At 45.0% G+C, this 13,872-nt stretch overlaps 1 protein-coding gene across 3 annotated transcripts in view; it reads right to left on the bottom strand.

The window, feature by feature from the left end:
- Positions 1 to 940: 940 nt before the first annotated feature.
- WDR27 (WD repeat domain 27) overlaps positions 941 to 13,872 on the bottom strand; it is a 248,528-nt gene continuing 235,596 nt past the window's right edge. For 2 of the 3 annotated variants that reach the window (XR_001889728.1, XM_017894970.1), the window contains one exon: positions 12,314 to 12,729. Coding sequence is in view for 2 of the 3 variants with exons in the window: in XM_017894970.1 (XP_017750459.1) it covers positions 12,679 to 12,729 (51 nt within the window). In the remaining variant the exon portion in view is untranslated. Of the gene's footprint in view, positions 1,002 to 4,298; positions 4,427 to 12,313; positions 12,730 to 13,872 lie in introns of those variants that run through there. The other variant, XM_017894959.1, reaches the window with a different exon arrangement.

Below are 13,872 nucleotides of genomic sequence, written 5' to 3'. Positions count from 1 at the left end.
ACTGAGACTACGGGGAGTCCTCTGTGCTGCTGGAAAATCCCTGATAAATGCCCAGAGGAGACCTCCTGGGGTCTCCACCGCAGGTGGTGATCATGAGCCTGGACCGTGGAGGCGTAGGGTCTCCGGTGTAATTCCCGCTTCCACCACTAGCAACCAGGCCATAAATGCCACCCTCTGCCCCTGTTTTCCCAGCTGTAAAACGGGATTAATTGTAGGTCCTACATTGTGGTGGTGTTAGGAGAACGGCATGAGTTAATGTGTAGACAGTGGCCGTTACCCAGCAAGCACTCTGAACGTTAGCTATTATTACAAATGAAAATTTAAAAACAAGATTAGCCATTGCCATGGAGTGTTCCAGTCAGTCCCTTCTGAAAGTCCAGGGGTGAAGGGAACCATGAAATGCACCTGAGAGCTCCTCTGGACCCGCCCTGCTTCAGCCGCCAGCACTGCACCTGCGCTCTGCAGTCCCTCCCATCACAGAGGAGGTCTGGCAGTGACATCCCTGCCTGCAGCTGCAGACTGAGGCGGTGCTCCCAGCTCCTGGGGCTTCTCATGGAATCCAGCAATAGCCGGTGACGCCTGGACGCCTGAGCCCTGACCCAGTCTTTGCAGGTTGGGCTGGGTGGGGTGGGGGGAGGCAGGACCCTGGAGGCCTCCCTCCCTCTGCAACACAGCTGGCTGCCCCAGCCCGTGATTCGTGTTCACATGGGCTCCGCAATGAGGTGTGACACTTAAAGAAAGGGCTCTGTCACTTACCCAGTGAAACAGGGAGTCTGAAGAACTGGTTACTTCTTCTACGTGAGGTAGGACGACCTGAGCTCCGGCCCAGAAGGAATGTCACTTACCCAGTGAAATGGAGTCTGAAGACCAAAGAACTGGTTACTTCTTGTACCTGAGGCAGGACGACCTGAGTTCCGGCCCAGATGGAAGGGGCCCGCACTCAGCTCCCTTCAGTTCGGCACAGAGTAGCTGAACTGATGCTGAGCTGCCTGCAGCAGGAGCTGGGGGAGTGGGAAATCATGACCCACAGGTTTGTCTTCAGAGAGCCTGTTGAGGGTGGCATGTGACAGGCACCTGAGCACCCAGGTCAGAGGCAGGGTGGGGGACAGATTTCACATGACAGGGTAGGGGGACTTCTGGGAAGCCAGTCCTGAGTTAAAGGAGTCTGGAAGCCCATGGTGGGACCAGGGTGCTGGGAAGGTGGGCAGGGGCTGGGCACAAGGTGAGGTCTGGCTTCTGTGGTGTGGTCCAGGACTTCTCAACATTTCCTCACCATGGCACACACAGAAACAGGAAAGTCTGTGGCACACCGCGGCAAACCACAGGATTTGGGAGCATCTGCAGGGGGCAGGAGGGAGAAAATGCCTCCTTTTTTCTTATATTATGTAATCATGAAAGAAAAGTAAAACACAAAGCAGGAGGAAAGGTCTTAAAAGGCTGAGTTTGAACAATACTTCCAGCAAAGTTCTACTCAAACTTTAAACGAAAATTTTAGGTTGTTCTTGCAAACAACTCTTTTACACCAAACTTTATGAGTAAATTGGCTACGAGAATTTCCTGACTCGGAATTTAAGGAGTCACTGTGATAACCACTAGGTTACACAACAGTCCTGCTTTCACGCTTAAGTGATTTACAAGCAGCCACTTCTCCTGGTTGACTGAATGTCCTGTCTGGCCATTAAACAAAAGTGGAAAAGTTGATCTTTTAAATGGGCTGAGAAGCATGTGATCATTCTATAAATCTTTTTTTTTAAATTTTCTCTCATTGAAAAATGTAGTTGAAATTTCTTATGATAATGCAAAAGGATTTCCAATCTAATGACACTCTTAAAAATCAAGTATTTCAAAGTCACAATAAAATGTTTCCTTAAGAAGATGCAGATGTTTCTGTACTATTTTTTTTCTTTAGGATTCAAATTATAGCACTAATTGCACATGACTGGAAAACCAAATTTAACAACACTTTTCCGAAGTTGAATTTTGCTTCACACTTATGAGCTTGTTTTATGTTAGTATATTTCAATTATACGCAATTTAAATATGTCAGTGAAGAAAGCAGATTTTGAAGAAAATACTATCCTAAACAAATCTTTTATAAAAGTTTTCTTCAATTTTTTTTAAATGTTTGATAAAACTTCCTGGGGTCATCAGGCATTTTAGTGGGAAATCTCTGAGTGGTCTTCAGATTCCATTTCTTCTCTTGAAGCTAAAACTGGACAGAGTAATAATGGCTTGGATTTCAACAACCCATTGTTGAGCGTGGAAGTCTGATTTACAAGTAATTCTGTGTTGTTCTGTTTTTACATAAGGAGACTCTGTGATTACTACTGTGCAATATTGGAGTCTAGGGATTTTCAGAACAAGCTCTCAAGTGGAGGCCATCACACCTCCTCTGACTTCATCCACAGGCCGGGTGGACCGACATGGGCGGGGTTTCCATCAATCTCATTTGTCTCAAGTATTTAAGTACTACTTTGGATATTTACTCGAGCTCTTTGTTTTGATACTTTCTTCAGGACAAATTATGTTCTTCCAAGAATGTCTCTTCAGGGATTCTAACTGGGGCTATTAACAATCACTAATGTCTATATAGAGAATAATTCATCTGCAAGAAAAACTTTTTTTTTTTTTGAAACGGAGTCTCACTCTGTTGCCCAGGCTGGAGTGCGGTGGCACAATCTCAGCTCACTGCAAGCTCCACCTCCTGGGTTCACGTCATTCTCCTGCCTCAGCCTCCCCAAGTAGCTGGGACTACAGGCGCCCGCCACCACACCCAGCTAATTTTTTTGTAGTTTTAGTAGAGATGGGGTTTCACTGCATTAGCCAGGATGGTCTCGATCTCCTGACCTCATGATCCACCCGCCTTGGCCTCCCAGAGTGCTGGGATTACAGGCAAATAAAAACTTTTAAAATCAATTTCTGGGTCAGAGTTGGGAAGTCAATGAGTTGGATTTTATACTTATTTCCCTCACCAAAAATGATACAACAGTAAGGGGTTCCTAAGTAAAACTCTATTAGTACTTTAGAATTTATACTAAATCTACTCTTGAATATTTCCCTAGGTCAAACATCTCTCAATACAAGAATGCTATTTTGTTATACTATTAATAATGTTGAAGTGCATAAGATTTTATAATATACTAATATTTTACATGTATTTTCTCGAACTCCTGACCTCAGGTGATCCACCTGCCTCAGCCTCCCAAAGCACTGGGATTACAGGCATGCGCCACGTGCCTGGCCATATTTTACATGTGTTTCTACCGGGCAATTGGTGGGATCATTTCTTTTATCATTCATAGAAGTGTTTAGGACTTTTTTTTCCTTTTTTCTTATTACCACCATTTGGGACAGGGGTTCTCTGCTGTTGCTGCTGTTGTTGATTTTTTCTTCATTTATATATATACACACACATATATATATATATAAATACACACACACACACACACACATATATATATATATATATATATTTTACTGGTGTGCAGATACAGTTGAGGTGCATAAAGAGAAGGACTGCAATGTGCAAGGCACACACTCCTGTACTCAGCTGAGTGCCGCAATACACAGAAGCCTGAAACAGCTGTCAGAAGCCCATGGCAGCTGCACTGCTGCTCTAATCTACGCTTCCTTGCACCTGTGTTCTGAGCCCTTTGCCAAGTGACTTGGTTGTGCCCATGGTGAGAAGAGGTAAACATTCCTCTTCACCCCATTCACCGATCTGGGTGTGGCCGTGTGGCTTACTCTGGACTACAACAGACACCGGGAGCGCCTACAGACAGGCTTGCAGTTTGCTGGCGTCCTGCACTTTTGTCCTCTGCCATAAGCAGAACCGATCCAAGTGGGCACTTGTCCCGCAGCGAGGAGACACCTGCAGGACTCTAACCCACGTCCAGAGCAGAGCCCGGCCCGCCCCTGTGCAAAATCATCAGCATTATCACAGCAAGAGTTCATGCAGGCTCTAACTCCCCCTTCAAAATCTCTTCCACCCTTTCTGTTTCCTTATCATATCACAGTCCAAACCAAAAATTACCACTAGCTTGCATATAAGAACTAAAACATATATCATATTTTCTAAGTTTAGTCAAAAAACTTGCCTACGATGTGTATTGTTTCAAAGGCTGACAGTTTCTCTCCAGTCTTGGTTTTTTGGCAATATGAGCAATGGATGTCTGGGATGAAAACTCTGCCATATAGATTGTAGCCTACAGAGCACATATTCAGATTTATATCCCCTACATAGATTACTACATTCTGAATGGCATGAACTTTCCAATGAGTAAGAGTCACTCACTCACCTCTCTTCTCTATTCCCAGTCCTTGAAATAGTTGATTTCAAATGTTTTCGCCTCAGGTAAAGGATGATATATGCAAACATTTTGTACAAACTCCAGGGAATTCCCAAGAAATACCACAAAGTTTGAATCTATGGAGACAAAGGAAAATTGTGCAATGAGTGGTGCTTTCCTTTCACACAGTGCAGCAGACAGGATCGCATGGCCTCCAATGGGGGAAGGTGAACACGTCAGCCCTAGGCAAGCAGAGGGCCTTAGCATGCTGACTCTGCGGGCTCATCCTGAGGCTTGAGCAGCCGTGTGGGCACTGGGACTGCATTCCTTTCACTTGCCCACCCCAGCCCCACCATCTCTTGCCTGGAGGTCATTTGGTCGCCCCCTTAGCGTCAAAGGCAGAAGCTATGAGAAAGAAGGATAGGGAAAGGGATGCAGGCCAGTTTTCAAATTCGGCAGGAGGAGCAAGGTCCCAGGGAACATGTGGTGGAAGGTGAGCATCCCGACCTAGGAAGGCATTGCCAAATGCAGGGAACACAGTCACACCAAAGCCTATGTTCATAACCATCATGGAAATTAACTAGGCCTTCTGCGAGAAATACAGAAGGGAAAGCCCATGCACACTAAAATACCACGATATTTGAGCAACAGAGCGAGAAAAAAGCCAACGCCATAATTTAAGAAGCTTAATATGGTGCTTGAATATTTGGGGTGAATAATTACTCAATATTTTAAAGTTTTCTTTGTATAAATATATTTTATTACCTTTCTTCCAGAAGTCACACTCACCAAAATCTATTCTTTTGCAATTATACCAATGAAATAGGAGCTATGGCCTCTGACCCTTTCCCGCCTCTGAGTCTAGGCCTTTAAGGAAACTACAACGTCATTATGAAGACTGGGGAGGAACAGCGTCATGGGCACCGCTCTGCTCTGCATGAAGGAGCCTGACAGCTGCCAGGTCCCCTGGAGAGAGAAGGCTGCAGCCCCAGGCAGCAGGGAGCCCTGGAGGAAGCCGCCTCTGCAGGCTCACAGGAATGCCAGCTCCGGGTCTCATTCCTTTGTTCACTGCTGCTTCCCAGGTGCCAGACGGAGCCTGGAACTCAGTGGCTGCTCAAAAGATATAGTTGAATGAGTAAATGAATGGAATTGCACAGGAGTGAGGCCACAGTTTGCAGTTTAGCTGCCTGTCACGGTCGTCACCCAACCACCATTGCTGGAAATGTGCAGACAAGCTGTGCCTCTCCCTGTTTAAGGGAAATGTATTGAGATATCATTTACATACAGTGGCACGTACTCAGGGAGCCCCCCGGGATGAGAGAGCTCACCCATGACCCCACCGAGCGTCTCTGCCCTGTCCAGGCAGCCCCTGGAGTACGCTCGGGTCTGGCTTCTCTAGTCAGAGGTGGTTTGAGTGAGTCTAGAGACTTCACAGACTCTGGGTCACAGAGCAGGCACCCTTTTCCATCTGGTGTCTTCCACTCAGCATAGCGGTCCGGAGATCCAGCATGTCTCTGCTAGGATCAGCGGTTTGCTCCTTGGTGTTGATGAGGAAAATTCGACTGCACGGAAGACCACCGTCTATCCACAGTGGATAGACACCAGATGAGTGCTTCTGCCTGCTGTGAATGAAGCTTCTATGAACAGTATCATACTAGGTATGAAAGGAAAATAAATCAAACACTAAACCAAACGAAAAGTCAAGCTGGGAGCTGCCTCCCATTCTATTCCTAAATAAGATAGCTACAAAGATAAAAATGCTGTTCCTCCCTCACAATTTGCTCACAAGGAAATTCCTTGTAGAACAAGGACAGGCAGAACTCAAGTCATCCCTCTGCTCACGAGACAAACGCGCATCTGATTGCTTCCTCCATCCTGTTGTTTCACTTAGCCAGACTAAGGCATATGTGACTATTCCGGTAAATTGTGCAGTCAGAGAAAGGCAAATCAGAAACTTAAAAGAATGTAGCCATTTGTCTCTTATCTACTTATCATCTGGAAGCCCCCTCCCTGCATTGACTTGTCCCGTCTTTCTGGATAGAACCAATGTACATCATGCATATAATAACTGATGTCTCATGTCTCCCTAAAATGTACGAAACCAAGTTGTTCCCTGACCACCATCGTCAGGACCTGCGGAGGCTGTGTCACGGCGTGTCCTCAACCTTAGTAAAATAAACTTTCTAAATTTATTGAGACTGTCTCAGATACTTTTTGGTTTACAAAGGTGTTTGTGGACATGTATATTCATTTCTCATAGATAAGTACCTAGAAGTCGAATTGCTTAGACATATGAGATACATGAGAAACTCCCAAACATATTTCCAAACTATACCATTTTACACTCTGTCAGCAGAATTTAAAAGTTTCCACCGAACCACATGCTTGTCAACGTTTGGTATTGTCAATATGTTTAAGTTATCTAGTGAAAGTGTAGAGACATCTCGTTTTGGTTTTAATTTGCATTTTCTTAATGATAAATAATACTGAGAAATTTTTTCTTTCATATTGTTATATATGTGTCTTCTTTCTTAAAGTGCCTAGTCAAATATTTTGCTCATTTTTTGATTGCTTTTTATTATAAATTGTAGTTTTTTAAATATTATCTTGACACGTCTTTTGGCTAATATTGTAAATATTTTCCCCCATTCTGTGGTCTACTTATTGTTTCCTAATGCTGTCTTTTGAAGAGCAAAATATTTTTTTCCCTTTATGGAGACAAGATGGTTAACTTAGCTATTCCAAAATATTTTTAAAATTCTAGTTTCTTTTAAAACAACCACAGCAAACTGCATGGATTTGTTCCACATCTTTGAAAGAAAAACATTATTTTATTTATTTCTCAGTGGAAGATAAGTCAGTAAGACTCCACTTAGGCAGGTTTTGTTTTCGTTTCGTCATGCCTCTGCAATGCTCGGAGTCACCCACGCCTTACTCATTGCGGCTGGAACCAGCCCAGCCTCCTCACTCCTCCCACAGCCTCTGGCGCGGGGCGCTCCACGCTTGAAAGCAACGTTTGCGGTGTTTAGTGGAAACGTTCGTGTTTTCTTGGTGACTGGTAAACGGCTGTAGATTACAGACACGCGGTCCTTTGTATGCAACAGAAGACTTTGAGTGCTTCTGTGATCACCCTGTGAACAAACAGCAGCAATGAGGGCAGCTGAGGCGGGACGCAGCCCTGGACGTGGGGTCAGAGAGGAGCTGTGCGTGGGGTCAGAGAGGAGCTGTGCGTGGGGTCAGAGAGGAGCTGTGCGTGGGGTCAGAGAGGAGCTGAGTTCAGGACAGGCATGGCGGCTGCAGGAGGAGGGCATGACGGAGCCCAGGAGGGGCAAAGTGGGCAAAGCCAGGGCTGGAGAGGGGAGAGCCAGGATCAGTGCCACGTCCCAAGGGGATGGCACAGAAGCCTGAGAGGACACGGTCAAATGTGGAAATTGGCTTTGCCAAATCTTGCATTTCAGAGAGAAAAGGCAATATGGCATTAATACTTGCCTTGTTTAATTTTTGTAATTTTCCCTTTCTTCCTGCCAATAGCTTGCTTTGTTACCCAGAGGGTAGCTACGGTTTTAGCTCACAGTGATGTCAACTTGAAGCTTTTCTCCACAAGCAGCTGTGACCTCAGCTGCAGTGCAGTCAGCCTTCCCGGCCTCCCTCCCCAGCCTCCCTGGTCTCCCAGTCACAACGCTTGGCGCTGGCTTCAGAGTGGCTGCAAGGGTATGGCCCGCAAGGCCTAGGGCTGATCAGCGTGAACAGTACCCAGCACACTTGCTTCAAAAAGAAAGAAGAAATAGGACACAAGCTACTTGTTCTCATGACTATAGCACAAACTATGAAACAAAACATCTTCCTCCAGAACATGGCAAGCTGGATGGATAGTGATCTGGACAAAGATTTCCTGTAGATTTTGTAACTGGGGTTCAGTGAGTACTGGGCTCCCCAGAGCACACATGTGGAGACAGTTAAGTTGATCCAATTTTCCAAGACTCAGAGAAGATGTATTTATATTAGGAATATAAACTTGCTATTAATGCAACTTCAGAATGTCCAGGGCATCTGTTAGAAAAAAAAAAAAAAAAAAAAAAGAGTAAGTCTAGGGCTGGTTCATGCTGTTGCTATATGGAGGGGATCCACGTCCAAGCCTGCCGCTCACATGATGGGGCTCATTGCCTCGGCCTCCATCTCTGGGGGTCCCACGCTTTCTCTCCTGGGTTGCCCCACTATTGCTTTTGAAGTCCTCATGTTAGTGACAGTTCAGTTTCCTCTTCAACTTCAAAATTGCAGACAACCTAATTTCTACTGCCTAGTCAAGCTTGTTTCATTTATCTTCCATGTTAACTTCATTTAAATTAAGTTTTTAACCTTCTGGAATCTTTGGCCTCTCATGTGACAAAAATAGGCATTAAATTATATCATTTCTTAAATTCTCTGTTGAAAAGTCCAAATAAATTACTGAATATGACACAGATTAATAAGAATTTGGGCTCATTAAATGTAAGATAATTTCATAGCTTAAGGTAATTTCACACCCCAAGGGACTTATAACCTAAACACAAAGCAGATAACCAACATTAACTGTCGGCTGTCCACTGAAGAACTATCTCAGACAAAAAATAAAATTTGCATTAGTTCTCCATGGTGTACGATACTTTTATGAACCATCTCTTTTGGGTTGGCAGCTGCAGTGTGTTCTGAGAGTATGTTAATGCTACAATAACAGTAAGAATAAAATTAAGTTGGGAATATACAGAAAAAAAGAAATTGATTACATTATTCCTAATGATGACTTGAATCAAAGTTGGCACTAATACATTTTTGTCAGAAAGGAGAAAAGAAATGAGAGAAAAAAAATAAAAGAGCGGGCAGGATTTTATATTCTGCCCCCTTTTTGGAAAAACATATTTGTGTGAGCCATATGAAATTGCCATTCAAAACCATTTGCATGTTGGTCATTGTGTATGGCTCAGTCTAGTCTTATCACCACAGAGATATCTGCTAGATATCTGAGAAAGATTTCTTGGTGGTCCTGTCAAATGGTGAGTGGGTGCGGGTACCTGGTTCCTCCAGGCTGCTTGACCTGCAGGTGGGTACATGACTCACACAGGTTATCTTTTTCTCCATTAAGCAGCCAATCATTTGCTAAATAGTGATAACAGCACCTTTACTCTGGAAACACCCAGGCGTCCTCCTCCAATAAGTCTGAAATACACACAGTTTTCTTTAAGCTAAGGAAAAAGAATGAGCTCCCACATCTGCAAAGAATGCCTTTAAACAGAATGTCAAAAACGAACAGAAATTGTTTATTCCAGCATGTTCAGACCACCCCCTCGGTGGCCAGACTTGGGACCACGATCACATTCTTGCTTTGTTGTCTAAAGAACATGGACTTGCCAAAGTTGTGCAAGCCCCATGACATGTGCCACATGATATGAATCATCTTATCACACAAGCACCAGAAGGAATCTTCACAGGCTGTAGTTACGGAGACAGCAGGCTAGACAGAGCCGGGGCTCATCCTTCCTCCCCTGCACATTCCTTGCTGGGTTGCCAGGGCCACAGGTGGACAGCGCCTGTCCACAGGTGTGTGCGCAGCCGTGGGCTTCTCACCAGCCTGCATCCACTTGGTGAAGTAGGACCACCACAGACCACAGAAAGCTGTCCTGGGGCACAGGTGAGCGAAGACTGTGAGTTCTGGTACCAGGCGACCCGGCCTAGTGTCTGAACCTGCACTTTCCTCGAGACGTGAGTTCCTTGGCCTGCAGCTGAGCCCTCCTGGCCACCATGGCTGCACTGTCCTGTGTGAGGTGCAGCTGGAAAGCCTGGCTCAGTCCTCGTCACACAGACCTTGGAAAAGGCCAGGGCCTCTCAGCCTGATCAAGTCAACAGATTTTGCGTGGGAAAAGTATGCCTTTAAATGGATTTTCCAACACAGAATGTCATGGCTTCTCTCTGTGGCACAGCTCTTGACAAGTATTTGGAAAGTGAGGCTAAGAATAACAACAATGCCTGTCAAACACACAGGTCTATTAGAAAAATGAGATGATGAAGTGGAATCAAGTGAAAACTAAAAAGCTCTACATCAATATGTTATGTTTATTACTACCTTTTGATGAAGGCAGAGCAACCAACCAGTTTTACGTTACAACACATTGTTCACTACTTCAGAACATTTCATTATGGATAGAAAAGTACAGATAAAAAATAAACATGATACATCTCACCATTAGAAAGGCATATCTCTGAGGCATCCACTCACAGCACCACCTGCTCCTCCTCTGAGTGGTATGGAGAGCACTGCCCATTGGAACCAGGCAGGGGAAGCCTCTTGAGTCCACAGTGGCCAAGTCCTTCACCCCAGGCCAGAGGTTACACCAGAGTCCTGCCGTCCATGCCCCACTGGCTTTGTTCTCTGCTCTCCTGGCTGCTGTCTTCCCAGAAAGTCTTCATGGGCAGAGGACTTATACCGCTATTCTTGTACTGCAACCTGACACAGCTCTCTTCCTAGCAGTGGCTTTGCCAAATTTGTTTTGTCCTAAGTCTTCCCCTGATAGAGGTCTCTAATAGATTTAGTATTTTACATATTAGAGTTTTCTTCTTTGACATTCATTCAGCAATTATTATTTAAATAAAATAATTTTATATTTATTTTCTTAGAGTCACATTTGACATAACTGGAATATGATTTACTTTGGAAAATTTATATAAAACCATAGCAATATGTGTCAGAAACAATATATGTCAAAATTTTAAATGATTTACTTAAATTAAGAGTATTAAATAAGACTCTGGCTTTCTTGCCCTACATCTGCTTTATTTATCTATTTTAACTAGTTTTAAATAAATTTCATTTTAACAAAGGGGAAACAATATATTTTAAATGTTTGGGTAACTAAGTATTGGAAAATAAAATGAATTATTTTAAATTTTGCTTCTCAAAATGTTACAAGAAAAGAAAATGCATGCACATTTATGGTCAATGTGTGAAAGTTCCAATAAGGATCCCAGGAAGTCAACCCTGTGATATTTCATAGAAGGTGAGGTCATGGCACACTGCATCTCTTGTGAAAATAGAGACAAGTGGTGGCCGGTGAGCTCTGGGTGGGATGAAAGCCCCAGCTCCCTGGTTTCACAGATAAAAGAGACCACTCTAGATCAGGGCATTCCTGCTGGTCCCAGGGGTCCTCGCATGTGGCATCACAGGCTGCTGAGGTTATCTGGAATCTTGAATTGACTTGGAAGCATCCTCACTCTTCTAGGATCCTATAACCATGGGGTCCTGGGATCTTAGGAGTCCAATATATGCAGATTTAATTCCCAGGACAGCTATTTATCACTGATGAACGTGTCCAGGAAGCCTGTTGAGCCCTGCCTCAGTTGTTCGATCATCAACTGTGGGAGGAGGGCCCAGAAGCCATGTTGTGCACAGAGACAAAGGTCCTGGGACAGAGACCACGCTCACCATGCAGAACCCATGGGCAGAGGCCACACTCACCACACAGAACCCACGGGCAGAGACCACAGTCACCACACAGAACCCATAGGCAGAGCCCACACTCACTACACAGAACCCACAGACAGAGCCCATACTCACCATGCAGAACCCACAGGCAGAGGCCACGCTTACCACACAGAACTCACGGTCAGAGGCCACGCTCATCATGCAGAACCCACAGTCAGAGGCCATGCTCACCATGTGGAATCCACGGGCAGAGGCCACACTCACCAAGCAGAACCCACAGTCAGAGGCCATGCTCACCATGTGGAATCCACGGGCAGAGGCCACTCACCATGCAGAACCCACGAGCAGAGGCCACGCTCACCACGCAGAACCCATGAGCAGAGGCCACGTTCACCACACAGAACCCATGGGAAGAGGCCACGCTCACCACACAGAACCCATGGGAAGAGGCCACACTCACTACACAGAGCTACGGGCAGAGGCCACATTCACCACACCCAACCCACGGGCAGAGGCCACACTCACCATGTGGAGCCATGGGCCGACTAATCAGAAGACCACAGCCAGTTAGGACTGTTTACTCCTTTAATTTCACTGCCTAAAAGAAATTCTCTCTTTTTTCTTCTAACCCTAATTATCAAACAAATACTATGTTTTATTGAAGGATATTCTGTTTTAACTTTACCAAATTCTATGCAGGAGTACTGGACACCACTTCCATTTTCCCAATGAGGGGGATCCCTTTTGAGGAGCAGAAAGACATAAAACTGTGACATGGCACAAACGGGGAAGGAGCTTGCATAAAGGGGAAATCTGAAGCAAGTCTCAAAGTATGAAAAACAGCTGTTGCTTCTGGCCCGGTGATGGATGAACTACTACTTCTCATTTTTTAGTTGTTCCTAGTAGCATTCCTGGGCCCAGCTCACAGGTCAGTGATTACTCAGCTAGAAAGAGCTGGAGTTTACCATCCAAGGTAGCTGTGGCAAGCTGTAATTGAAAATAAAATACCATGTAATTCCAGTCCCCTTTTATTAATTGATGACTGTAAGAAAATAAGCCAAAAGTGTGTTATTTTCCTTATTTGTAATGCCCTGGAACATCAAGTAAAATATATTAACATAGTAGAATCTATATATACAACAGATATTATGCTGACACTTAATTAATTCAAACTACATTTCACTGCTGTTTTAATAATTTTAGGTGCCCTTGTCAGAGCCGATCCGTCTATGGTGCACAAAAGGGCATGGAACATCCTGGCTAGCGCCCACATGCCTCCTTCCAGGCAGAGCTGAGGAGCAGGCTGCAGGAGAGCACTCCTGATGGAGGAGGAGGAGGTGGTGCCAGGAATCCACCCCACCCAGATAGCAACCGTACTGGCAAACTCGGATGTACGCACTTCCCGTACTTTGAATTTATGAAGTCTGTTGAAGGCTCGCAACTTCCAGAGGAAGACTTGAACTATAAACTTGGTTCATTTTTGTAAACTTCAGATTCTGGCACATTAGCAGCTCCCCCTCCCTGACCCCACCCCAGGCACACCTTTCAAAAGCGATCTGCACAGGGCCTGCAGAACCCAGGATGGGCAGAAAGCACCCATCCTCCAAATATCAGGGACCTCTGCTCTGATCAGCGATGGATGCTTCTTCTTATAGAGGGTGTAAATAGGAGGGCGGCCATTGTTACCCTTCCCACATGGCTACAAGCCCCTTTCCTCCAGGAGAAGCAACTTCCAGGGCATTGAAGGAGTCAGCGCCCTTGATCCCTCCTCCAATTTTCTCTCTTCCCCTTATAGGAGCCAGACAGTAAAAAATGAGACATTCAAAAACAACTATGTACTTGGGAATAATTAGAAAGTGACTGTGGAGGCCAAGGTGGGTGGATCACTTGAGGTCAGGAGTTCGAGATCAGCCTGACTAATGTGGTGAAACCCCAACTCTACTAAAAACACAAAAATTAGCTGTGTCTTGTGGCAGGCACCTGTAATCCCAGCTGCTTAGAAGGCTGAGGCAGGAGACTCACTTGAACCCAGGAGGTGGAGGTTGCAGTGAGCCAAGATCATGCCACTGCACTCCAGCCTGGGTGACAGAGTGAGACCCTGTCTCAAAAAAAAACAAAAAAAAAACAAAA

Source organism: Rhinopithecus bieti, unplaced genomic scaffold (genome assembly GCF_001698545.2).
Source record: "Rhinopithecus bieti isolate Rb0 unplaced genomic scaffold, ASM169854v2 scaffold_1017, whole genome shotgun sequence".
NCBI lineage: Eukaryota > Metazoa > Chordata > Mammalia > Primates > Cercopithecidae > Rhinopithecus > Rhinopithecus bieti.
The sequence above is the reverse complement of the archived record's forward strand: the minus strand, read 5'-3'. Positions and strand labels throughout refer to the sequence as shown.